Source organism: Myotis yumanensis, unplaced genomic scaffold (assembly GCF_028538775.1).
Source record: "Myotis yumanensis isolate MYYU_CA2020_CCGP unplaced genomic scaffold, mMyoYum1.0.hap1 SCAF_3, whole genome shotgun sequence".
In the NCBI taxonomy this organism is placed as follows: Eukaryota; Metazoa; Chordata; class Mammalia; order Chiroptera; family Vespertilionidae; genus Myotis; species Myotis yumanensis.
The window spans coordinates 40,470,826-40,497,549 of record NW_027223754.1 but is presented as its reverse complement, the minus strand read 5'-3'; the positions used below and the strand labels follow the sequence as shown (position 1 = coordinate 40,497,549).

The window sequence follows — 26,724 nt, the reverse complement described above, 5'->3', positions numbered from 1 at the left end:
CAGCAAACCTGTTGGAGCCTTTGGGTGTCCCCTCCTCCTGCTGACCAGTCCTTGGTCAGTATATTAGGGCAATCTTCAAATGACCGTGTATAAAACATTTTTAAAATAAAAATACTATAAAACTGGCAGGACAGCACTCAACAGCTTACTCTAACCGGGTAGCTCAGAGTGCAAGCAAGTGACAGTCAAGTGTCCTTTGGCCACTCTAGCTGTGGGACACTACGGAGGTAACTAACCCTTTGAAAACCTTAGTTTTCTGAATAGGAAAGGAGGTTTTGCACTAGATGACTTCTAATAATCAATAAGTCTATGGTATGTCTGCATCTACACATTCCCCAGGTAATAAACATTACTTTGCACAAACACCAAACATATATCTTCTTGTTCCCCTTCCTTCTTCGACCTAAGGTCGTACTACCTCTGCCACCACACCCTGCCCCCCCTGACAAAACACAAATAGACCTGAATCACCAATCCTACTGGCCATACCACCTGAGCCAGACTGTCTCCCAGTCTTGTTTCATTTTTAAGTATAAATGGACCCAAATATAATTCCAGAACCTGAGAGAGACACCAACAAGTGAAATAAACTCTATCTATCTACACTAATAAAAGAGAAACATGGTAATTAGCGTACGAACGCTACCCTTTTCATTGGCTAATTAGCGAGTATATGCAAATTAACTGTCAGCCAAGATGGCGGTTAATTTGCATATACCGGCTCTGAGCGAAGACTGAAGACAACATGGAAGCCAAGGGCTATAGAAGGGAGCAAAGTAGAGGCCGAGGACACAGTAAAGGAGCCAAGGCTGCAGAGGCAGGAGGTGGGAGGGGAAACTCAGCCACAGTGGCTGGGAGTGGGAGGGGAAACCAGGCAGCAGCGGCTCGGGGCGGGTTGGGCAAACCCACCAAGATGGAGCGGCTGGGGGCGGGTTGGGAAAACCCACCAAAATGGAGCGGCTGGGGGTGGGTTGGACAAACCCACCAAGACTGAGCGGCTGGGAAAACCCACCAAGACTGAGAGGCTGGGGGCGGGTTGGACAAACCCACCAAGACTGAGCGGCTGGGGGCCGGTTGGGCAAACCCACCAAGATGGAGCGGCTGGGGGCGGGTTGGGAAAACCCACCAAAATGGAGCGGCTGGGGGCGGGTTGGGAAAACCCACCAAGACTGAGAGGCTGGGGGCGGGTTGGGCAAACCCACCAAGACGGAGCGGCTGGGGGCGAGTTGGGCAAACCCAGCAGCAGCGGCTGGGGGCCGGTTGGGCAAACCCACCCAGCAGCAGCGGCTGGGGGCGGGTTGCGCAAACCCACCAAGCTGGAGCGGCTGGGGGCGGGAGCGAAGCCCGCCTCAGTGGGTTTTGCTCCCTTCTCTGCTTTCCTCCAGCCACAGTAAGCCCTATTCTTGCAGGAATCTTCCTGCAACGGGCCTCTAGTCTATCTATAAAAGCCTAAGCGACTGTTACGATCGAACAACTGGATGACTGGCCAGTAGCTATGACACACACTGACCCAGACCTTGCTGCTGTGGCCCTGACAGCCCCGAATCTGGTTCACCCGCACCCCAGACCCAGACAGAAGGGAAGAGGAAGTCTGATTCCTCATGGAATCGGCCGTTGGTTAGCTTGCTGCTGGGGCCAACCTCCCGTAGTCCCTCCCCGCAGCAGGCCACCCCCCTCCCCCAATCAATCCCAATCACCAGCCAGGCCAAGGGACCCCACCCATGCACAAATTCGTGTACCGGGCCTCTAGTTTGAATATAATATGTGAACTTTATAAGGACAGAAATCTTGCTATTAAGCTGGTAATTCCTCTGCAAATTGTTTCATGATGTTAGGATAGTCTAGCCAAATGAAGCATTTTATTTACACACTAGAGGCCTGGTGCACAAAAATTTGTGCACTCGGGGGGAAGGGGGGGTCCCTCAGCCCGGCTTGTGCCCTCTCGCAGTCTGGGACCCCTCAGTAGATAACGACCTGCTGGCTTAGGCCTGCTCCTGGGTGGCAGAGGGCAGGCCCAATCCCTAGGTGCAGCCCCTGGTCGGGCTCAGAGCAGGGCTGATTGGGGAGTTGGGCCATCGCCCCCGTCATGCACAGAGCAGGGCAGATTGGGAGGTTGCGATGCCACCCTCAGTCACGCTCAGGGTAGGGCTGATTGGGGGGTTGGGGCACCACCCCCTATCACACTCAAGGCAGGGTCAATGGGGAGGTTGCAGCGCCACCCCCTATTATGCACAGAGCAGGGCCCATCAGGGGGTTGGGGAGCTCCCCCCTGTCATGCACAGAGCAGGGCCCATCAGGGGGTTGGGGAGCTGCCCCCAACACGCACAGAGCAGGGCCCATCAGGGGGTTGGGGAGCTCCCCCCTGTCACGCACAGAGTAGGGCCGATAGGGGAGTTAGGGCACCGCCCCCTGTCACCCACAGAGCAGGGCCAATCAGGGGGTTGGAGCACTGCCACTGTCACACTCAGGGCAGGGCCGATGGGGAGGTTATGGCTCTACCCCGTCACACACAGAGCAGGGCCTGTGTGTGTGTGTGTGTGGGGGGGGGGGGGGGGGGGGTTGGGGCGCCGCCCCCTGTCACACACAGGGCAGGGCCGATCAGGGTGTTGGGACATCGCACCCTGTCACACACAGAGCCACAGGGCGATCAGGGGGTTTGGGCGCTGCCCCCTGTCATGCTGATCTGGTGCCAGGAGGCCTCGCAGCTCCGCTGATCCCAGTGCTGGGAGGCATATTACCCTTTTACTATATAGGATAGAGGCCTGGGGGCCGGCTGGTTTGCCCTGAAGGGTGTCCTGGATCAGGGTGTGGGTCCCCACTGGGGTGCCTGGCCAGCCTGGATGAGGGGATGATGGCTGTTTGCAGCTGGTCACACACCCTTCAGGGTGGGGGTCCCCACTGGGGTGCCTGGCCAGTCTGCCTGAGGGCTGCTTTCAGGCTGACTGAAGCTCCCAACCGCTCCTTTTTTTCTTTTTTTTTTTTCTTCTGGGCCAGCTTTAGCTCTGGCTCTAGCTCTGAGGCTTCCGCTGCTGGTTTGTTTGCCGTTCTATAATCGAAACAATGTATAACTTCAGCTCTGAGATCCCGGCCGGCTATATTTGTTAGAATGTTTCAAACTGCCAGCTCAGAGGCAAGTCAGGCAGGAACGTTGGAATCTGCAGTCACGGGAGCAAGCAAGCCTCGCGTTCACTTCCAGCTGCCTGGCTGCCGGCCGCCATCTTGGCTGACAGTTAATTTGCATAAGGATACGCTGATTAGCCAATCAGAAGGGTAGCGGTCGTACGCCAATTACCATGTTTCTCTTTTATTAGTGTAGAGATAGGACTACTTTTCACTGAAAATTGAACATATAAAGTTAAATATAAGAGTAAATCTACGTACAGCAGTCTACATCTTTTGAAATATAAATATGGTTTAACTTTGACTTCAAGCATCTCTACTTCAATGGAAAGCCTTCTTTTCCGATTGCTATTTATCTTCACAAAGCACAGAAGTCATCCCTACCTTAGAAGAGTCTGAACTTTTCATGTATGGCTCCGCGCCGTGCGTGATGCTCCCCTGGAGGACCTTTTCGATTCTAGCCACGAGAAATATATCTGGATGAGGACACGTGACTGAAAATATTCCCTAGGGGACAAAACATTTTCTTCAGTAAACAGAATTCACAGCCACATTAAACAAATCCCATGAATATTAAAGGTTCAAAGAAGGGTGAAACCGTTTAGCTATTAAGAAGCACACAGTGCCAAACTGGTTAACTGATCAATAGTTCATCAACTGCTCAAATAGGCTTTTGGTGGGGGAGGCAACTAGCAGACAATTTAGAAAAAAGAAATGAGAAATCCAAAGCCACTTCTCTCAGCTTGCTTTTACAAAGTCTCTATGACCGCTGGGCTCAGGTCCCCACCTGCTTCGGATACTGCATGGCGGCTTCATGGAGTATGTCCGGAAGGGTGGGCGAACTCTGCCCGCTGCCATTCATCAGAGCCGAGGACGGGGTGGCCAGCATCTGCCTCACTGAGAAATGGTTCAGGTCCACGTGGAAATCGGCAGAAATCTTCCGGTTGCACTTTATGTCAAACAAGGATAGAGTAACAAAGAAAGGCTCTACCTGAACAAAACAAAACAACCCAGACCATCACTCAGGCTCAAAGAAGAAATTACTGGACTTATTTATGATTGTGGCTATAAATTCCCGCTAAAGAGAAACAGCCTCGATCCCCATCCTTTGTGACAAACACCCTGTCCCCACATCCTGACCTAAACATTGTACCTCCTTGATACCAAGAACTAGAATTTCATGTCTGCACTGCAATGGGAACAACTGAAACCTCTGGTGTGTTTTTTTAGGAAATCTTTTTAAAAAATTACATTTGTAGTGGGTCCTTCTTCATTTTCGGCAACACAGCATTGCAAATTGAAAGACAGATCATTGCACTTGACAAGAATTCTTTTTCCAAACTTCTCTTCAAATGGCTTCACTTCTGGTTCAGCTGATGGTAAATCAAGCTTCTTTAAAAAAAAAAAAAAAAAAAGCCAACATGTAAATACATTGCGCTTGCATTAAAAAAATCCCATAATAATTGTACCCTAAAGAAACTGCCATATGGAAAAGCCATATACACTATTACTCACAATAGTGTTACTACTTTATAAGTTTATACAGTTTATAAAAATGGTCAAAAATGATGGTATATCTACTTGATGGATTATCATGCAGAGTTTAAAAATCATGGTTATGAGCAACTCAGTGTCCATCAACAGATGAATGGATAAACAAAATGTCATATATACATACAATGGAATAGCATTCAGCCATAAAAAGAAATAAAATTCTGACACAATCTACAACATGGATGGATCATAAAACATTAAGCTACGTGGAATAAGCCAGACACAGACGGATAAATATTGTATGGTTTCACATAAAGGAGGTTCCTAAAATAGGCAAATTCACAAAGACAGAAGGTAAAATAGAGGTTCCTAGGGGTGAGGGGAAGGAGGCATGGGGAAGTTATTGTTTAACTGATAAAGAGTTTCTGTTTGGGATGATGAAAAAGTTCTGGAAATGGATAGTGGTGACAGTTGCACAGCACTGTAATGTTCTTAACCCTAAATTGCACATTTAAAAAGGGTCAAAATGGTAAATTTCACATTATGTATACTTTATCACAACAAGTAAAATATTGTCAAAATATATATGGTTATGAAGCCTGTGAAGAAACACAGAAAAACATTTATTATTAAAGTTAAGTGGGGGAAAAGAAGTTCTATAAAAAGACTATCAATGAAGAGGGGAAAACATAGAAGGAAATACTGCAGAACCATTGTCCCCTCAGAGCCACCCTACTGTGGGCAGCCCTGTGGTCCTCGCCACGCCGTGCCTTGGATTTTGCTGGGACACCGATGTGGATCACATGCACTACAACTTGGGTTGAGCTTGAGCAAGTCAGGAAATATCACTGAGTGCTGGGCATCTGCAGTGATACCTGTTCTTTTCTGACTATTATTTTGTGGGGTGAATTATATGTTCTTTGTGGACCTGAGAATGTCTTTGGATAACTCTCAATTTTCAACAATCAATTTAATATCAAATATTCACAATGGATGGGCTACACAATGAGATTACAGCCTGTTTTTATTTTTCCTTTTCACCTTGAATTTTCTATATTGTTGTTATATTGCTTGTCAATCCAAAATAAACAAATAAGTAAACAAAGAATCTGTCAAAAGTTTTATTTTCAAACTTGGTTTTAAACATTAAAATAGTTCCTACCTGGGCATCCGGGTCCAAGTAAAAAAGTTTAACTCTGCTTTCACTTTTCAGTTTGATTTCTGCTTCTCGGGTACTCTGGTAACAAGATAAACAAAAAATATAAATTACATTTTAAAAATAGCCCTTTTCTTACAGGGGTGTCCAAGTTTGTTTGAAAGCCACCCCCTCCTGAAGCGCCAGGCTGCCAGACGACTCTGCCCTCAGCTTGGAGAGTCTGCCTTTCAAGGAACCAGGATGGAGCACACAGTGAGAGTGTGGTGGTGGTGGTGGTGGTGGTGGGGGCGGGGGGGGGGGGGGGGTAGGGGTGTCAATATCTGATCCCTGACCTTATGAAGCTGACAATCAAATGGAGAGCCAAAAACAATACAAAGAAAGCAAAAGAGAATAATTAAGCATTCCTATCAAGAAAGGCTTCCTAATGTAATGGAATAGGGGCCGGGCTTTGAACATAGCGGTGGAATTTAGATAGCAAAAAGGAGAACAACAAACATTTCAGGCTGAATGAAGAGGATGCACAACATGGATAGATAGATACTGTCTGTGAAAATGAGCCCAGCTGGCAGAAAAATTTAGGGTCCACTTAAGACCGAGGGTACAAGCAACAAGAGAAAGGAATGTGTTTTGAATGGCAAGATAGAGAACACTATGGCAGATACTGAAGGACAGCCACAGGTGTTGGTGGCAGGGAGGGGGCACTGTTGATTCATTAAATAAATATTTATTGAGCACCTATTGTGTATCAGGGACTAGGGACACAAATATGAATGAAACAAAGTCCCTACCCCTAAGGGACACTAGCTGGGAAGACAGGATATAAATAGGCAATAAAAATGGCAAAAGAAAGCATAGGGACAGTGAAATCTAGCCTGGACTGGGAGGAGGCAGTCAGGAAAAAGCTCCCGGAGGAAGACCCATCTTGAAGAACCAGAACATTTGGGTAGGAAAAGACAGAGGAGCATTCTAGAAGGAGGTACTGCAAGTACAAAGGTGCAAGTCATACCTGAGCAGTTACCAAACCATTCGTTATGACGGAATGCTTGGATATAATGGAAAAAGTAAAGAAAACTGAGTTGGGGATTTGTATGTTAAAGACTGGAGATTCCATTCAAAATCCAAATAAATCCCACAGTATTTTAAGCAAAGGAATAAAATAACCAGTTCTGCGTTTCAGAAGCATCACTCGGGGAGGGCTGAGGAAATGGATTAACAAGGGAAAGACCAGGAAGCCACATGATCTTTCCTAAGCATCACAGCCACCCCTCAGTTGCACAGCAAGGCCCATAACCAACTCCAGGATCCTAGCCTGAGAAGCCAGTAACTAAGATGGATAATTCAAGAGGAAGAGCAAATCTGTGGAGAAGGAGATGAATTAGAGTTTGAAGATGTATCTGGGATTTCCAACTGGAAATACCCAGCAGACAGCTAGAGATGAAACTTGAGTACAAGGTAGGGATGAAGGCTGGAATCACAGACTTGGAGAAGAGGCCATTAAGACCTATGGTGGCAGATGGGGGCTGCAGAAGTGGGAGTGGGAACAGAAAGAAGAAAACTCTAACATAATCACAAGACCTACGTCATCTCCAGCCACATTATTTCTCACACCTGGTGCCTCTAATCTATATTCTGTTCTTTTTGTTACTCTGAATCTCAATGGTTAAATCTATACACTCACAGAGTAAGAATAGGATGTCCTCTCTCACGTGCTCCTTTCTGCAAAAACCACAAGTCACATCGTCACACCTCAGCATGGGAGGGGAACAGAAAGAAGAAAACAGGATGCAGACATATAAAAGAAGAAAATCAACAACCTGCCCAAAATAGACTCAAAGCATCCTGATGTTGCCACTAATATCCAAGAGATATAGTCTCCACTGGAGAAACCACTGAAAGAAGGGACCACTTTAGAGGTAAAAATAACCTAAGAGTTTATAATCCACCTTACATACACTGACAGCTCTGCTATGAGACAGAGGAAAGCAAACTCGGCTTCTGAAAGTGCCTCCCGCCCCTCCCAAAGCCCAGGATGCATTAAACAGAAGAGATGCCCGATAAATAGTGTTTGAAGAAATTACCACGCAAAGCCTAGACCGTAAGAAAATGAGGCTTGGGAGCAGCAGGGCTTTGCCCCTGAGCCAGGGAATAATAAGTATCTGGAAGCATCATAATGATAAAATGCATATTTATTGATAATAGCAAACATCTCTATACTGGGTATCATTCTAAGTGCACATTTAAATTTTGTACAAACTTAGGAGGCAGGCGCAATTACTGTCCTTGTTTAAAAGAGAAGACATTGAGGCTTCTGTGGTAAATGCTTTGCCTTGGAACTCACAACATCAAATGGAAGCCTGGATTCTGAGGCTGACTGGCTTCAGAGCTCAGACTCTTAATAGACAAGAAAAAAAACAGGTAAAGAATATGAACAGGCTCGTCAGAAAATAATGTAAAGAAATAAATATATGAAAATATGAATAACATCGCTACCAAGCAGTGAAATACAAATTAAAGCAGTGAAACATCATTTTTCATTTTCTCTGGTGAGGATGCAGAAAAGTGGGAATGTGACTTATTTCAACCTACTGGGAAAGTAACCTGTCAATATTTAAAGTATTAAAGATACAATAACCTCTGACCCAGAAATCCCACTTTGGGGAATTTCTCCTACTGAAATAAGAGTGCATGTATTTAAGCTCATAAATATATTATAATGTTTATTGTGTACTGTTTGTAGAGGCTAAAAACTGGAAGTAACCTAAATGTTCGTAAATAGGGAGATGGTGAAATAAAGTGAGCAATATCCATATCTGGAATATCATGCAGCTATGAAAATAAGTAAACTAGATTCAGGGGTAGCTATGAAATGTTTCTAAGTGATAGAACAAGTTGCAGAGTAACATATAGATCACGAGCATATTTTTAAAAATAATTAAAAACACTATCCGGGGGGCAAAAAGGGAGAAAAATGTGAAACATCTGTAATACTGTCAATAATTAAAAAAAAATTAAAAATACTATGTTTATGTGTATGTTTCTATGAGCAATTGGTTTGGTGAAAGAGGAATTACGACAGGTTAATAACATCGGTGTTCTCAGGAATGTGGCAATGGAGGACGAGGGAAAAAGTTATCTTTTCTTTATATAACTTTGGATATTTTTATTTATGATGGCAAGCACAGTTATTTTTACTTAAATTTTTGGTAAAGACAAAATAAATTCCTGTTATGTACTCTTACAATATAAAGGCCTACAAAATATAGCTATAAACAACAGCAACAACAACTTATCCCACAGACTAGGCCATCCTGCACTTCTCAAAGGGACAGGAACCAGCTCCGCTCCTAAAATAACCTGTGGTTAGCTCCTACTGTGGAGGTAGGAAGAACTGGACTGGCTCTTCCCCAAACCCTGTCGCTGCCTTCCTACCCAGAGCCCATCTAATATTCTGGGTTCAGTCTAGAGGAAAAGGAGAGGAAAATGAAGAAAATGACAGAGCTGTTCTCTGTAAAAACTGACACTTGCTCAGAAGTCAAAGAAGAGAATGATTCCTCTATTCCTCCCACTTCTGTATACCCTAAGTTTAATCACTAAGGACACCCTGACAATGTCCCTCCCCTCGACCCCCGCCCTTGTCCTAAGGAATAATTATGGACCAAACATTTCAGAGTTTCAAGAAGGACTGCTGTAGGCCTACTTTATGTCCTCAGTTTACCTCTGAGCAGACAAAACAATCGGAGATCAAAGACTACGGCCAACAGCGTTTCATTTTGAGAATTAGTTATCAGAATTATACTGTGTTGATTGTTGGTTCATTTAACCAAAATGGATTGGAATAGGAAAATTTAGCAAAATCCCTGGAGACCAGAATATATACTTTTAATTTAAAGAGCTTCCATGATTTGTTTCCACTACTTCCAAGATGGCCAACTCCCTGGGACCATCACCTGGTCCTGGGTCACAAAGCTGTAGGGGAGCATTTTAGAACAAGGAGGCCCAAGAAACAAACGCCAGCTGACATCACAAACACAACCCTCGCCAAGTCCTTTGTATCATAATACAATCACACCGTTTTCTGGATTAGGAGGCAGAGAAGGCAGCATCTGTCACTGACCTTAGCCAAGGTGTATGTGAAACTGTTTGGATTCTGACATGGACTGCTGCTTGGCCACCTGAACCTTACTCAACCTCGATGAGACTGTAGAGTCTGAGACACTATACTTTATTCTGTGCTCAACTGTGGAAGATTTATCCAGAAAGATAAGTTCATTGGCTAAAAAGAAGCTATACGGTATTTGGATATGAGCAATTTTGGGTTAACATGAAACAATACTTCTCTTTCAGAACCATATGGGGAGATCAAATTAAGATGAGTTGCTGTTCTCTGAGGGGGGAAAAAAAGATCAAAAATAGGAAAGCTGTGGAGGAGAAAAATATAAGGTGGAAGCATGAGGATTTTCTTCATTCTGTTTTTACACAAGGCGGGATATATGTCCCTATGTCACCTAAGATAAATATAACCAGAGAAATAAATTATTAAATAAATAGTAAGCAGGTTTACTAATCTCAGCATATTAACCCTAGACTTTGAAGGGTTAGCTAACTTTATGTTTATATAATCAATAAAAATCTTTAAAAGAGTAAATACTCTGATACTATAAATGCCGTTATATTTACAATAAACATGTTTGGTGCCATATTAGACAACAGGAAGAAAAGAACAGTATTGGGGTAAATGCAGCATGTCGCCTAGTAAAACAATAATAATGTTCAGTACTAATTGTCTAAACCACGTAAGGGCCAAGAATACACAAAATATTCTGAAAACCTAAGTTCATATCGTCCCTACCACATGCAAAAGGCCCCTCCATTATATTCCAGAATGAGACTTCAGTTGTTTTTGTACTAAAACAACTTCCTGTCACTCATATCCTCTTTGGTCATGTCTCAGTCACAGTGGAAACAAAAGCCGGGGCAACACGATAAATGAAACAGAAAGAGGGGTTGACCAGAGAGGACCTGCCATTGAGTTACACCTTTAAGGGCCTTCTGCCTGCCCCCATTGTTCTAGTCCTTTCTCTGAAATCTAAACTGTGTCCTGATCCCCTGCTGGGCCCTTTCTTGCACCTTCCTTCCCTGGTACTGACCTCTTCACATCTTCAGCTCCTGATTAAACTCCCCTCCTTGCTCAGCTCTGCTTTCCGGCTTCTCTATCCTTCCTACTCGGTACTTTCATCTCAGACTCTCCCCTATGGAATCCATTCTTTCTAAAATCAGTTATCGGCTAACTTCCCTGCCCTTTTCAACAGGTACAAATGATCACCCACGCACACTGAAGGAGACTGCGAACAGCCCAAACCACACTCACACTCGGGGCCCTGGGCTGTAAAGGAGCTGTGAGCGAGCACAGTGGATGCCTGGGCCCCTCTCACTGCGCCCCACAGAGGCACCACCTTGGACCCTGCCGCCTGCGAGCATGACGGCAGCACAATGAGTGAATGATAATACATTTCAATCTTCTTTATTGGCCTCTAAAACAGCGGTTCTCAACCTGTGGGTCGCCAACCCGTAGGTCGCAACCCCTTTGGGGGTCGAACGACCCTTTCATAGGGGTCGCCTAAGACTATCGGAAAACACATATATAATTACATACTGTTTTTGTGGTTAATCACTATGCTTTAATTATGTTCAATTTGTAACAATGAAAATACATCCTGCATATCAGATATTTACATGATAATTCATAACAGTAGCAAAATGACAGTTATGAAGTAGCAACGAAAATAATTTTATGGTTGGGGGTCACCACAACATGAGGAACTGTATGAAAGGGTCGGGGCATTAGGAAGTTTGAGAACCACTGCTCTAAAAAGTTACCTTTTGCTTCTTTCTACCTTCTTACATCAAAATAGCTTTAAAACACTTGAGAGCCAGAGGAGGAAGCAATTAAGTCCATTATGCTGCTGCATTTTTCAGGCTTTGACCATGATCCACAGTAAAAAATACATTTACATCACAACCCAATGCACACACAACATCTGTATCTATACCTATAGCTATAAAGTAATATCTATCATCATTAAGGGAAGTGTACTTTCATATTCTCTATTCAATTCTACCCTTTAGAAAAAAAAATCTGGGTCACACAATGCTGAGCTAAAGAAGCCTGACACAAAGAGTGCACACTGTAGGATTCCATTCCTAGGAAGGTCTAGAATAGTTGAGACCAGCCTACGATGACAGGTCAAAAGAATGAGAATGCCAGCTGGGAGGGGTTACAAGACAGCCTGCTGGGTGCTGGAAATGTTCTCTGTATTGAGCTCTGGGTGGTGGTTATGTGTATGCACAAATGGGAAATTCATCAAGCTGTATAACTGTACTTGAGAATTTTACTGTATGTAAGTTCTACTTCAATAAAAAAAAATACAAATGAAACAAATTGTAAGTAAGAAATGGAGGGAAGTTGAAACCAATTAAATTGATTTTAGCAACTAAAATAGCTTCAGTGAGGATGGTTTTTACCTACAGTTTGAAAATAGCTCCAAATATGTTATACATATATTTTAAAAAGAATATATATGTGCCGTAACCGGTTTGGCTTAGCGGATAGAGCGTTGGCCTGCGGACTCAAGGGTCCCAGGTTCAATTCCGGTCAAGGGCATGTGCCGTGGTTGCGGGCACATCCCCAGTGCGGGGTGTGCAGGAGGCAGCTGATCCATGTTTCTCTCTCATCGATGTTTCTGGCTCTCTATCCCTCTTCCTTCCTCTCTGTAAAAAAATCAATAAAATATATTTTTTTAAAAAAGAATATATATGTATTTTCATGTCAGACTTTTTTTCCTTCTTTTTTATTTTATTTTTAAAAATATATTTTTATTGATTTCAGAGAGGGATGGAGAGGGAGAGAAAGATAGAAACATCAATGATGAGAGAGTCATTGATCAGCTGCCTTCTTCCTGCATGCCCCACACTGGGGATCAAGCCTGCAACCAGGGCATTTGCTTGACCGGGAATCGAACCCTGACCTCCTGGTTCATAGGCTGACGCTCAACCACTGAGCCATACCGGCTGGGCCATGTCAGACTTCTTTAGCTCAATATTATGTGACCCAGATTTTTAAAAAAATGTACATATGTATTTTATTTTTTTAAAAGTCTCCCTAGGTCTTAGGACCAAGGCATTCTATATTATGCTGGCTAGGTAGTAGTACGCAATGAGAGAAGAATGGAGGGCACAACTCCTGTATGTCTTCACAGGAAATGATACAGATTTCTAGTTAATCAACATTAGGCTCAAATAATATAAGTCTGCTCCTAGGGATCAACTGTTCACCCAGTAAGTGTAGAAAGTTGTGTTTTGAATTCTAGATTGCATTGCATATATTATCTGTTTCCACAAAGGTTTTGCTTTGAGAAATTATGAACCTCCAAACATCTAGAAATAAAATAGCTAATCTCAATGTAAAAAATATGATACATAGAAATTCATAACTCAAAAAAGCAAACACACACACACCAAACTCTTTCCAGCCTAAAAGGTGGTTACAATGGTGGCACTAAAATTAGCTTTAATAGGCAGGTGCTAAAAAGATACTGTGGTAACAGTCAAGTCCTAAGAAAAACAATATTCTAAAGTCCTAGCCAGGGACGGAGGTTTTACATTTTAGAACAACCATGCTGTCTGAAGTAAAGGTCAGTGCTGAATGCTAGTCTATTTATAATTGTATATAGATAAACCACGTTTTTTATTATAGTGTTTAAGATGTGGGTGTGTGCAGTCTCTGTTTCATTGTATTTGAGAAAAAAAGAATAGAAAGGCAGTAACAGAGTAAGAATATAAAGAGTTAGAGAAAACAAAGATAGTTCTCTCATTTAAAAAAGAAATCATTCGTAGATGCACACTAGGAGACACATACAAGAATACTCACTGTAACACTGTAATAGAAAAACTGGAAATAATAGAACAGCTATGATAAATGCTTACGCAATACAATAAAAAGATGAACTAGATCTATACACCAACTTGGATGGATCTCAAAACAATGCTGAATTGAAAATAAAAGCAAGGGCAGAATAATACATTACCATTTATATAACATTTTTAAACATATAAAACACAACCATATATCTCATTATAACAGATACTAGTGGCCCGGTGCATGAAACTCGTGCACATTAAAAGGGAATTAATTAGAGGAAATATTTTAATATTGCTATTTGCCCTTTCTCTATAATAGAAGTGTCAGAGATGAAAGAACATTAGTAAAATGTATATAAAAATCTCACTCCTGTCAGAGTCTGGGGCGCGCCTCGGGACCCAGAGTCAAGTCCCCACCCACCCACGTGAGCCTCAAAATCGCGTGAGACCCAGACCCGGCCGGCCCCACCCCTATCAAGCCCCGCAGTGCGAGGTTGCAGCCTCAGGTACCCTGGCCTGGCGTCAGGCAGGGGGCACAGCCTCAAGTCCCCTGTCAAGCCCCGCCAGGTGCAGGGCATGGCCTCAGGTCCTCTGGCGCAAGGGTGTGAGGGTGTGATGACCGTTTGCATATTAGCTCTTTATTATCTAGGATATTGGTAAAGATATGAAAGTAACCCCAGAAAACTCTTAATAGTGGTTGTTTCCGGTTGAGGTTGCAGGAGAAGGAGGGAATGGAATAAGTATAATGTTTTAAAAAACCTTTATAATGTATTTTTTTTTCTTTAAAAATATGGAAGCTAAAATTATAGTCACAGGTGTTGAATCTGAGAGGTGGGAATACAGTTGTTTTGTTCTTTGTGCTTTTCAGTAACGTGTAAGTTTCTCAAAATTATAAAGAACAGGTATAACTTCTTTTCTTTCAGAAAAACCCATGAACAACTAATAGAACACAGGCAACCCCTCTTTGGTTTGGTGGCAAGATTCACATGGAACCATCATCTTTGGAATTGTGTCTATTAACTTGAATAAGGGCTGCATAAGTACTTTGTTCCCTTGGGAACATTTACCTGTGTATTTTGGTTATTTCTTCAATGCTTGTAATACGATATTAAATATTATGGAGGGAAAAAGACTTAAAGCAGTGATTTTCAACCTTTTTCATTGCATGGCACACATAAACTAATTACTAAAATTCTACAGCACACCAAAAAATGTTATATTTTTCTGTCGATGTGACAAAAATAAAAAATAAAAGGTATAATTTGATTCAGTCACACTAGAGAGCTATTTTGTGTTGGCTGTTGGAGGTCAGTGCCCCTGATTAAACAGTCAGGTATTGGATGTTTTAAAAATTCTTGCGGCACACCAGTTGAAAATCACTGACAAAGAGTAATAAAAAAAAAAAACTTTGTAAGGCACTTTCTGGAAAACAGACTGAAATCAACTCAGGTGAGCAGTGTCTTTCACCTCAGCAAATATTAAAGTTAGAAAAGAACGAGCAGTAACTACAATGTCATTTTAATGATTGACTATAATGTAACTGCTAATCATTTCAACAGATGCAATGAGAATTATTCCAGTATCATTCTATGAAGAGCAGAAGACTTAAGATGATGTTACCTTGACAAGTTCAGGCAGGTAGCTATCTAGACCAGAACCAGAACCTTCCAATTTGCTTTGTTCATCATCTGAAATGGCAAAACAGATAACCTGAGTCACTTGTAGTTGAACATACATATTTTTTAAAACAGGAGGAGGAAGGCCATTTCTCTTACGTGCCCTGGAACACACTGAATTTCAACCCTGGATGCCCATTAGAGACACTTTGGAGCTTAAAACACACACAACTCTGATGCCCAGGCCCACTGGTGAGAGTTCAAGATTTGACAGCTGGTACGGCATGGGCACTGTCTGATAACCATGAACAGCCCACACGCTACTCCCACCAGACGAGCTAAAAGTCAGGCCTCCCGGCACCACCCCAGGCCAGCTAAGTCAGAATCTTTGGTGGGACAAAGGAAAGAATATATTTTAAGAGTTCCCAGGCATTTTTAAGACATAGACAGGTTGAGAATCACCTGTCTAAAGAACAACAACAAAAAAACTGAACACATGAGTTGTCAAGAAAATAGATTTCCCCCATCAATTTAATCAGAGGCTTCTCTGCCCATCCTAACTTAGTCTTGGAAGTTCCAAACAATATGATTAATGATAATGGTAACAACTATAGCTAGTATTTTAAGTGCTGGCTCTATGCTAGGTTACTAGACATACATTATCTTATTTAATCTTCCCATTAACCAACAAATTCCATTTTTTATTCCCATTTCACAGGTGAGTAAAGCAACACTCAGAAAATGTAAGCAGCTTGCCCAAGGTCTCACAGCTGAAAAATTGTATATATTGCTGGGATTCAAACTCAAGTCTTCCTTTCTGCTTCCAAAGCTGGGGTTCTTCCAATTACATGATTTCCTTATAAAAATAACTAGAGGCTCGGTGCACAAAAATTTGTGCACTGGGGGTGGGGGGGTCCCCCAGCCCGGCCTGTGCCCTCTCACAGTCTGGGACCCCTCGGGAGATAACGACCTGCTGGCTTAGGCTTGCTCCCGGGTGGCAGAGGGCACACCCAATCCCTAGGTGCAGCCCCTGGTCGGGCTCAAAGCAGGGCCGATTGGGGAGTTGGGGCGCCGCCCCCTCATGCACAGAGCAGGGCTGATCAGGAGGTTGCGATGCCACCCTCAGTCACGCTCAGGGTAGGGCCGATTGGGGGGTTGGGGCACCGCCCCCTGTCACACTCAAGGCAGGGTCGATGGGGAGGTTGCGGCGCCACCCCCTGTCACGCACAGAGCAGGGCCGATCAGGGGGTTGGGGCGCTGCCCCCTGTTACTCACAGAGCAGGGCCAATCAGGGGGTTGGGGCGTTGCCCCTGTCACTCACAGAGCAGGGCAAATCAGGGGGGTTGGGGCTCCGTACCCTGTCACACACAGAACAGGGCCGATCAGGGGGTTGAAGAGCTCCCCCCTGTCACACACAGAGCAGGGTCGATCAGGGGGTTGAGGAGCTCCCCCCTGTCATGCACAGAGCAGGGCCAATCAGGGGGTTGAGGAGCTCTCCCCTGTCACTCACAGAGTAGGGCCGATAGGGGAGTTGGGGCACCGCCCCATGTCACACACAGAGCAGGGCGGATCAGGGGGTTGGGGCGCTGCACACTGTCACACTCAGGGCAGGGGCAATGGGGAGGTTATGGCTCTACCCTGTCACACATAGAGCAAGGCCCGTGGAGGGGGGTTGGGGCGCCACCCTCTATCACCCATAGAACAGGGCCGATCAGGGGGTTGGGGCGCTGCCACTGTCACACTCAGGGCAGGGCCGATGGAGAGGTTATGGCTCTACCCTGTCAAACACAGAGCCGCAGGGCGATCAGGGGATTGGGGAGCTCCCCCCTATCAGGCACAGAGCAGGGCTGATCAGGGGGTTGGGGCGCCTTCCCCTGTCACGAACAGAGCAGGGAGGATAGGGAGGTTGTGGCCCCGCCCCTATCACACACAAAGCCACAGGACAATCAGGGGGGTGGGGAGCTCCCCCCTATCAGGCACAGAGCAGGGCTGATCAGGGGGTTGTGGCCCCGCCCCCTGTCACACACAGAGCTGCAGGGCGATCAAGGGGTTGGGGAGCTCCCCCCTGTCACACACAGAGCTGCAGGGCAAGCAGGGGATTGGGGAGCTCCCCCCTATCAGGCACAGAGCAAGGCTGATCAGGGGGTTGGGGCGCCTTCCCGTCAAGAACAGAGCAGGGCGGATAGGGAGGTTGTGGCCCCGCCCCCTGTCACTCACAGAGCCTCAGGGCAATCAGGGGGTTTGGGCCCTGCCCCCTGTCACACTGATCCCAGTGCTGGGAGCCTCGCTGCTCCGCTGATCCCAGTGCTGGGAGGCATATTACCCTTTTACTATATAGAATAGAGGCCTGGTGCACGGGTGGGGGCTGGCTGGTTTGCCCTGAAGGGTGTCCTGGATCAGGATGGGGGTCCCCACTGGGGTGCCTGGCCAGTCTAGCTGAGAGGCTGAGGGCCGTTTTCACTTTGGCGGGTGACTGAAGCTCCCAGCTGCTCCTTTTTTTCTTTTTTCTTTTTCTATTCTGGGCCAGCTTTAGCTCTGAGGCCTCGCTGCTGAAAACATTGATACAATTTTGCGGTCAGGCTGGCTGAAAGCAGGCTGATTGAAAGCTGGTTTCTGGGGTTTCGTTTAGCTTCTATATTTGCAACATAGTACATAGTTGCTTAGAGTTGCAGCTAAGAGGCCGGCAACTCAGGCGGGGAACATTGGAGTCCGCAGTCACTGGAGCAAGCAAGCCTCCCTGTTCGCTTCAGTGCATGGCTGCCGGCCGCCATCTTGGCTGACAGTTAATTTGCATAAGGATATGCTGATTAGCCAATGGGAAGGGTAGCGGTCGTACGCTAATTACCATGTTTCTCTTTTATTAGTGTAGATGCCAGGGTAATAAGTTGCAATGTGACAAAAACCTTTTTTGGACAGGCTGTCTGTTAAAAGCTCACATCTGTCTGACCTGTCATTACATAGGCAAAATATCTGTCTGCTTTCCACACCTTCTGTCAAAAATAAAGGACACTCACAGAGTGTGCCTGTGCCCGGGGAAAGCTGGTCTACCTACCTTCATGAGAGTCTCCGTTTCGCCTTTCTTGCATCGCAGCTTCGAAGTTGAGCTGGAGAATCTTGTTTAGAATTGTGATCCATTCTTCCATTTCCACTTCACTGTCTGCTGCCAAAAGATAACTACTTTTGTCCTGCATCTTGAGCTCAAAAGCAAAACGCCTGACTTTGTTGTTCTGAAATGGAAAAAAACAAAAAAGGGTAATGAGACAGATGTTAAAAGAATTGGGATGGCCTTAATAAGTTTTCTCTTTATTATTTGCTGGTGGATGCTATCACATTGGCATTTGTGGACAAGCCTCCTCCCCATAAAACCCCTACTATCCACCTTCCCTGCTTTCTTTTCTCCGTAGCTTTGTTTTTCCATCTGACACATTCCCTAGTTCACATATTCATCTGATTTGCTATCTGCTCCCCTCCAATGGAATGGAAGCTCCTCAGGGCAGAGATTTCTTTTGCTCAGGGCTACATCCCCATTTCTAGAATACAGACTGGCAAATAATATAGGCTTTTGAAAGATATTTGAACGAATGAAATTTCATTGAAAGTTTTCAATTCCCTTAGCTCCTATTTTTTTTTTTAAATGAACTAGTGGGTTGTATTACATTTTTAAAATCAAGCCATTACCTATCAATATGCTCGACTTCCTTATCTGGAACTTTCTCATCACTGATGAGTCCCAAAAGTATTGGGGCACTTCCCCTTCCTTCATACCTGTGGTTTTATGCCTCTGAAAGGGTGCCTGACTCAAAGTATAAAAACAGTAGTCCATGTGCATTAAATGATGAAGGATGAACATGCCAGGGTTTCTCTAGCTCTGCACTACTGATGTTTGGGGCTGATAATTCTTGTGTGGGAGTGTCCTATGCATTGTAGGTGTTTTATTAAACGTCCCCGTTAGATGCCAGTAGCCTTCCCCTCTAGTTGTCAAGATCAGAATATGGCTCTAGATATTACCGAACATCCCCTGGGGGTGTCTGCATTAGGTAGCGATCAAGCTCTAAGGACCATGGCACAAGATTTCTTGTGGGTCCAGGCTGAGGGAAATCACAAACTCCTGCCACCTGTTCAGGGCAGAGCCGACCCCTCACCCACTAAAATTCTAGCTGGTTAGCTGTGGGTGCTCCTGAACGCAGGTCTCAGGGACAGGGCCACCATCCCAAAGGCATCTTTGTGCAGTTCTCAGAAATATGAAGGAGAGAGCCGCTCCCGGCAAAGCCACACAAACTACTGTGCACAGACTGCATGCTCTGGGCGCCCTAATTGCTGCCCTGGACCTCACTTACACTTCAAGGCAAGAATCAGAGTCCAAGTCTGGAAGAGAAACGAGTTTTCTTTCCCCCACATTCCTCACATACTCACAATTATGAAAAGTGAAAAGTGAAAAGGGGGGCAGGAGGAGACATGAGGCCTTGATCCTGGATTATTCCTGTTTCCTTATCTATAAAACAACTACAATCACTCCAAGCTTCTAAAATACTTTTAGGGCTTAACATTCTAACCTGGATTCCATTCAGGTCCATTTTAAAAATGTACTTTAGGCATTTCTTTGAACTCATAGCATTAATCAACTAATTTTGCAATAATGTCCAATAGCGATGTATTCTTTTAAAACCCCAACACACTTAAACCACAACTTTTGGAGCTTAGTTTACAATAAATGTGGATGAAAACAAGTGCTTTTAAATTTTTGAAGCCTTAGATACAAATCATTAAATGAAAAACACCATCAGCCATTTCTGCAAAAAGAGTATGAAGGAGGAGATGTTCACTGAAATCAGAACCTTCGATTCTAAAATGCACACCATAATGAATGATAGCCCAGCATGCTGTGCTTATAAATAAATCATTTATGCACTGTGCTGAAGACGGGCACCAAAACTCCTATAAAACAAAGTAATTACTTCCTACTTTCCAAATGCCAGAAAATTCAACTAAAAAGTAACTTGAAAAGTCTCTCAACTTAAAAATATAAATCAAACTCCTACTTGGGAGTCCCACACAAGAAGTTAACTTGCTATCACTGGCAATTCACTCTGGTACTCCTTACTATACACTCTGATTACACATACTTTGATATAATTTGGTTTCTACAGTGGCAGCTTTCAGGTGAGGTTGGGTTACCAGCCAGGAGATATCCACATGCCAATTAGCTGATGGCGTACACTAATTTTCAGTGAATGTTAAGTGATGCTATCCTCTTGAACCAGGGCCCAAATACGCTTTCGCGTATTCCACCCCATCCCATTTTATTATTTTTATTTTTTAGTTTTACAGTTTTTGCTTTTTAAATTAGTTAGCAATAATTAAGAACACCAAGGTTTAACTAAAATTCTGTATTTTTGCCCTTCTTGAAAAAACTCAATGGCCTGGCAACCCTGAGCTGGTATTTCCACCCAGCAGTATCAGTCCTCTTTAAATGGGTCCACCTGTCCCCAATTTGTCCCAGTCCCAGTATTCCCTATTGCAGTGATGGCGAACCTATGACACGCGTGTCAGAGGTGACACGCGAACTCATTTTTTTTGGTTGATTTTACTTTGTTAAATGGCATTTAAATATATAAAATAAATATCAAAAATATAAGTCTTTGTTTTACTATGGTTGCAAATATCAAAAAATTTCTATATGTGACACAGCACCAGAGTTAAGTTAGGGTTTTTCAAAATGCTGACACGCCGAGCTCAAAAGGTTCCCCATCACTGACCTATTGCCTCACAATCAGGCCTCTTCTTTCACTTAATTACCTGCTTAGCCCCTGAAAACATTGAGTTTAGACCACCAACTTCTACTGCTGGCCATGATGAATGAACAGGGTCTGGACTTACCCTCCCATCATAACTACTAGAAAACTGGACAGAATAGAGGGAACAACTGCTTTCAGATATTTGACAACAGGGAGGGCAGGCCTGGGGTCCCTGAGAGAAGGGAAATAAATGAAGTGAGCCTCAGCACCACCTCACCTTTCTGCACGAGTACCTAGAAGTTAATGAAGTGCCTTCAAATTCTAAGGTAAAATTTACCTTGAAAATCTTCATCCAGCCAAACTATTAGTCAAGTGTAAATGCAAAAATAAAGATAGTTGCAGATATGCTAACCCTCAAAAAATTAACATCTTTCACACGATTCCTCAGGAAACTACTGGAGGATGTATTCCTCCAAAACAAGAAAGTAAATCAAGAAAGAAGACAACATAGGATTCTCAAAACAGGGACTCCAATATAGGGAAGAAGGTAAAGGGAATTTTCAGGATGGTAGCTGTGCAGAAGCTAAAAAAGAAATTACATTTGATGCTTCATTAACATGGGTTTGAACTGCACGAGTCCACTTACATGTGATATTTGGGACAATGTGAAAAAACTTGCAGATGAGATGCATAGCCTAAAATATGGAAAGTTAAAGAAAAAGGTAGCTATATCATAAATGAATAAATTATATATAGATATTAGTCTATTTTATAATTTACTACTATTGAATATTCAGAAATCTATTATAAAAAGTTAAAATTTATAAAAAATTCTGCATATGTAATACCCTTTGTAATACTTTAAGCAATAAAAAAAATGATATAGAGAATAATATAAAAAAAAAATTCTGCACATGCTTAGAGACCATACATGGCACCATTCGTAGTTGAGCAAAATGTAAACAAACATAAAGATGCAGTATATATGTATAACATACAAAATATGTGCTAATCAACTGTCGTGTTATTGGTAAGGCTTCTGGTCAACAGCAGGCTATCACTAAATATTGAGGGAGTCAAAAGCTATGCATGGATTTTAGACTGTACAGGCGGTTGGTGCCCATAAACCCAGTGTAATTCAAGGGTCAACTGTAGTCCAGATTAGAGCAGAAAGGAGGGTGGCAGGAGCTACAATGTCATCACTAGCACGTAATGTCCACAACTGATGAATGAAGAATACAAACACTCCTTATCTAGCAATATGAAGACAAATCCAGAAAAACTAATGAAAAGAGTTGAAAATGATCATTTTAGGAGAGTGGAGAATGGGGGAGTAGGGCTGATGCAGGCAGGAATGTGGCTTTAGTGCTACCTTTCTGCACTGTCTGACTGTTCACATCAGATGAACAATTACTTAGATGAAAATGTAATTTAATTTTAAGTAAACAAGTATACCTGAGGGTCAAACCAGAGAGCTATGTATCTAACCTTAACCACACTGGTTCTACAAAACAACCTTTCTTATAGAACTGAGATTCAGGCTGATATCATTAGGCAACACTGAGTCATTTTAAGAAAGACTCCTCTGATAATGGTGACTGTATCTATTGTGAGGAGTTGTCAAGGAGACTGTTCATTAATCCCACAGTGTGTCCTCTGTATGAGGGCCCCCAAGAGAAATGCCTGAATGATCTTCATTCTGAGACTGCTCAGGCAGCTTCTGACTAATTAGATTGTATCTATGGGTGCTGTGCGACTGCATGGGTCTCCAAGCTGGGAAGTATAGGGTCCAGTTGGTTGCCCACCTAATTAGGTCTTTGTAACATACTTTTTCCTTAATTCCACTTTATCTCCTCCCTACCCTGACTCTTTGTTTACCTTTCTGCTTTCAAACCCACTTGAAATTTATGGTGTTCTGTGTTTTATGAATCCTTGTAAGTTGCTGCCTGAAAAATGGCAGGGGAATGGCTGGATGGAAGGATAGATGGGAAAACTTCCAAAGACAATTCTGTAAAGGTAAGGAAGGAGAATGCCAAATTGGTAAAAGCAGGTCTTTGGAAAAGGGAAAAATTGGGGTCAATGAGGACTTCCACATTCTCTGTATTGCCTGATATTTATAATATGTACATATTCATATGTTATATATAATTTAAAAATTCTAAGAATAATTCTACGAGTGCAGCAGAACTAGGATAAAATTATCTAATACTAGCTGCTAAATGTTTGCCATGTGCCAGCACTGTCCTAAGCTCATACATCTATTAATTAATCCTCTTAGAAACCATATTCAATACTATTAACATCCCTATTTAACAAGTGAGGAAACTGAGGCACAGGCAGGTTAAGTGGTATCTCCAAGGTTACAGAGTGGGTAAGTGGGAGAGCAGGGATTTGAATTCAGTTTGGATCTTAAACTAATCTCTTGACCAATATATTACTCTGCCATTGGAACTACGATAAAAGTCATCACTGAAATGCTAAGAACTGTTCTAAATATTTTCAAGTTAGCTCATCCAATCCTCCAATTTACCCTACTCAGGAAACATTATCACTATTTAAATTTTGCAAATGAAACAACAGGTAACAGCTGCCCAAGATCACACAACTAAAAAGTGGCTGAGCCAGGTTTTAGACACAAGAACTCGTGCACAAGAGCATTTGTGGCTACTATAACATAATTCTGCCTCTATGTGATACCTGCCATCTGTTAAAGTGATGAAAACAAGCCTTTTCTCATTTAAAGTCAGCTATTATATTTCTACCACAAAACTGCCATTTTTGGAAGTGTTTGCTTCGATCTGCTAATTCACAGATGGTACCTTTACAAATAAGAAAACTTGATAAAACTCTTTTCATATCTACCTGAACCACACCCATACAGGAATCCAAAAATATCGATCCTTTTGGCTCTTTGGAGATCTTTTCATCTTTGTAAAAATTCAAATTGTAGGATCCATCACCAAGTTGAATCAGGTGGAAAAACCGTCTTTTAAATGACTGAAAGAAAAATACATACACAGCTATTGTTCAAAATGAAAAGAATCACAATCTCTTGCAATTACTCACAATTTGACACATAGATTAAAACCAGTTCAATTCTCCCCAAATCGAATCTAATTCTGGCTAATGCCCCCAGGTAACTGGGTGAGTTAAGACCTCCTTCACATCTAGTAATTTCACCTGTAGACGTTAGGAGGTGGTTCACCTAACATCTACAGGTCATTTTTCTCACCCACAGAATTTGGGATTTTTATATAACTATCCAAAAGCAGTGCAGTGAGTTCTGAATTGGGATGCAGCTCAGAGGGATGGAAACTTTCTCAAATCCCCAGGGTTTCTGCTCACACAGCACAGAAACCATTCTCTGCCTCGTGACTCTGAGCGACTTCCCAGCCTCAGGACTGAGACAGTCAGCATTTTCCCTGATTTGATATCTCCCTGTCTATCCTACTACACCCTCCCCCCTTCCAGTGCTTCTTTTCTCTTTATTATTATCCTGGTCTTTCTCTGGCCCTATTTCTGTCCTGGGTAGTTTTTTACTCTGGTGTTACTGTCCTCTTTGGAACCTTCTCTCAATGTAACCATTTTCCCTTTAGTCCTCAATTTCCACTTCACTTGACTTTATCACAGTAGACCTCTGAAAAAGTGCTTAGGTTTAGCTTCTCAGTGACATTCTTTGAGGTATCAAGTATCATTTTTGTAGTTAATACAGAGAAAAAAGCCTGTGTTAGCCCATCACACCTTCATACCAGGTCAGTGATCTCTTCACACTGGTGGTGAGAGGGTGACAGGTAAGCCGGTGGAAGGGTTTGTACGAATGGGGGTCAATCTTACTAACCAAAGGGAGGCATCTTACTAACCAGACAACGTCACTTTTGTCAGAAAGAACAGCACGCTCATTCATCTTGAGCATTATTCCTAAGACCTACAGCATCAAACGTTTAATCAGAGGGGACAACAGGGCGATGGGCCTCCTTACCCTCATGGTCACGCTTATTGCACTGTTCATGTTGCCTTTGTACAGCCACCCGTGCTTGGTGATCCCGCCCTTCTGAGAGCCGAGGGAGGCAGCATCCTGGGAGCGAAGGAAAACATTGCAATTAATCTCTGTTATTTGCTGTGAGTCTGGTTAGTGGAACAATCATTCATTTGGTTGCCCCTTGCCCCTTTACTGGAGTAACCGTCTGACACTAACACCTACAAGTCACTCTAGAGTCCACATAACAGGGAAAGAGAGGGACAAGCCTACATTTCTGAAAACCCTAGTCCATGAAAAGGCAAAGCTAGTTCCACTACAAACTTTTGTTTTTAAGTGTTTAATGAGCCACAGAAAGTACATAACATACTTGACCACTCAAGTTCTAAGGTCTTGACTGGTTTCATGAAAAATGTTTTCAAATGACACTCCCCTATGACTGAAGGACAAAAGCAAATTCCTGGAAAACTTCCCAGAGGCTTGGTTCAGGGGAAGGTGAATAAAGAAAGAAAGGAAGGAAGGAAATGTGAGGCAATAAAGAAATGACAGGTAACATGGCGGGGCAACCAGAAAAACAAGGAAAGAGAGGGAAGAATGCAACAGGGATAGAAGAAAGAAGGAGTTAGAAAAGGGAAAGGAAACAGCTAGAAAAGTAAAGAAACAAGTTCTGACCCCAAGCTCTGAGATCTGGGTTTAAGGGGGTGGCTGCTAAAAATATAGGCATATATTTGTACACATAATAAACAGACCGATGAAATATATACACACAAATATACAACCCAGCAAGTCTTCCACCACAGCCTCGCACACTCTTTAAGAGTGCTCCCTTATGGCTTCTTTCCCCCTTTAAGGCTGTGCTCAGTGTACCCTTCAGTAGGTGCTCTGGGAAGAGAAGGCCACACAGTGTCCGCTTGCCCAGCTCACACCTCCTAAAACTAGTCTCTAATTACGATCCTCATTTCTGCACAAGCAGACGACTGCATAAAGGCCCATTGTATACTGTGTGTTAGACCAGCTCAGTATTAATATCGGTGGTTTCACTGTTGTTATTATTAGCAATAATAGAAATAACTTATCTGTCCAGGACTTCACAGTTTGTTTTGTGTGTCCTTGCATGCATTATTTTACTTGGTCCTCCTCTTACTATTAATCAGCACCACATTCTTAATATCTTGCTTTTCATTTTGAATGACTACCTCCTCTTCTCAGAATTATTTTTTTTAAAGCGGTTTCTAAAATAATTTGCTACCAAGGACATTGTTAAAGTTCATGAGGGGCTGGTGTTATTGGCTTAGCTGACAATTTAAAAAGAAGAAAAACTAAACTCACGATGAGATACCCAAAAGTGAGTAGGGGAGAAAGAGAAATACAGAGACGGGCAGCACCATCTTTTAGTAGGTTTCCCTTGCTCAGTGGACATAGTCCCCTTCACGCCCTGCTGTCTTTGTACACTTCCCTAGCCATTATCATTTCTCCAACAATAGGAGAAGCGGTTGTTAACATCAGAGCTTCTGGGTACTACATACTTCACTCAATGCAATCACTGAAAAACAGCAACTTAAAATGTACTGGCTACCAGATTGTTTAAGACATCCTGTTGAAAAACAACATAGTCCTGGCTGGTTTGGCTCAGTGGATGGAGTGTTGGCCTGTGGACTGAGGGGTCCTGGGTTCGATTCCGGGGGGAGGGGAGGCACGTGCCCGGGTTGC

General features: G+C 43.3%; 1 protein-coding gene across 22 annotated transcripts in view; it reads right to left on the bottom strand.

Annotated features, from left to right (window-relative positions):
* Nucleotides 1-26,724, bottom strand: part of DOCK9 (dedicator of cytokinesis 9) — a 270,967-nt gene that overhangs the window by 85,483 nt on the left and 158,760 nt on the right. For all 22 annotated transcript variants that reach the window (XM_070408667.1, XM_070408674.1, XM_070408682.1 and 19 more), the window contains exons 6-13: nucleotides 25,018-25,113; nucleotides 23,901-24,035; nucleotides 18,356-18,530; nucleotides 15,308-15,375; nucleotides 5,777-5,851; nucleotides 4,372-4,512; nucleotides 3,908-4,111; nucleotides 3,505-3,627 (exon numbers count right to left, since the gene is read on the bottom strand). In XM_070408667.1, the coding sequence (XP_070264768.1) occupies nucleotides 3,505-3,627; nucleotides 3,908-4,111; nucleotides 4,372-4,512; nucleotides 5,777-5,851; nucleotides 15,308-15,375; nucleotides 18,356-18,530; nucleotides 23,901-24,035; nucleotides 25,018-25,113 (1,017 nt within the window). The remainder of the gene's footprint in view (nucleotides 1-3,504; nucleotides 3,628-3,907; nucleotides 4,112-4,371; nucleotides 4,513-5,776; nucleotides 5,852-15,307; nucleotides 15,376-18,355; nucleotides 18,531-23,900; nucleotides 24,036-25,017; nucleotides 25,114-26,724) is intronic.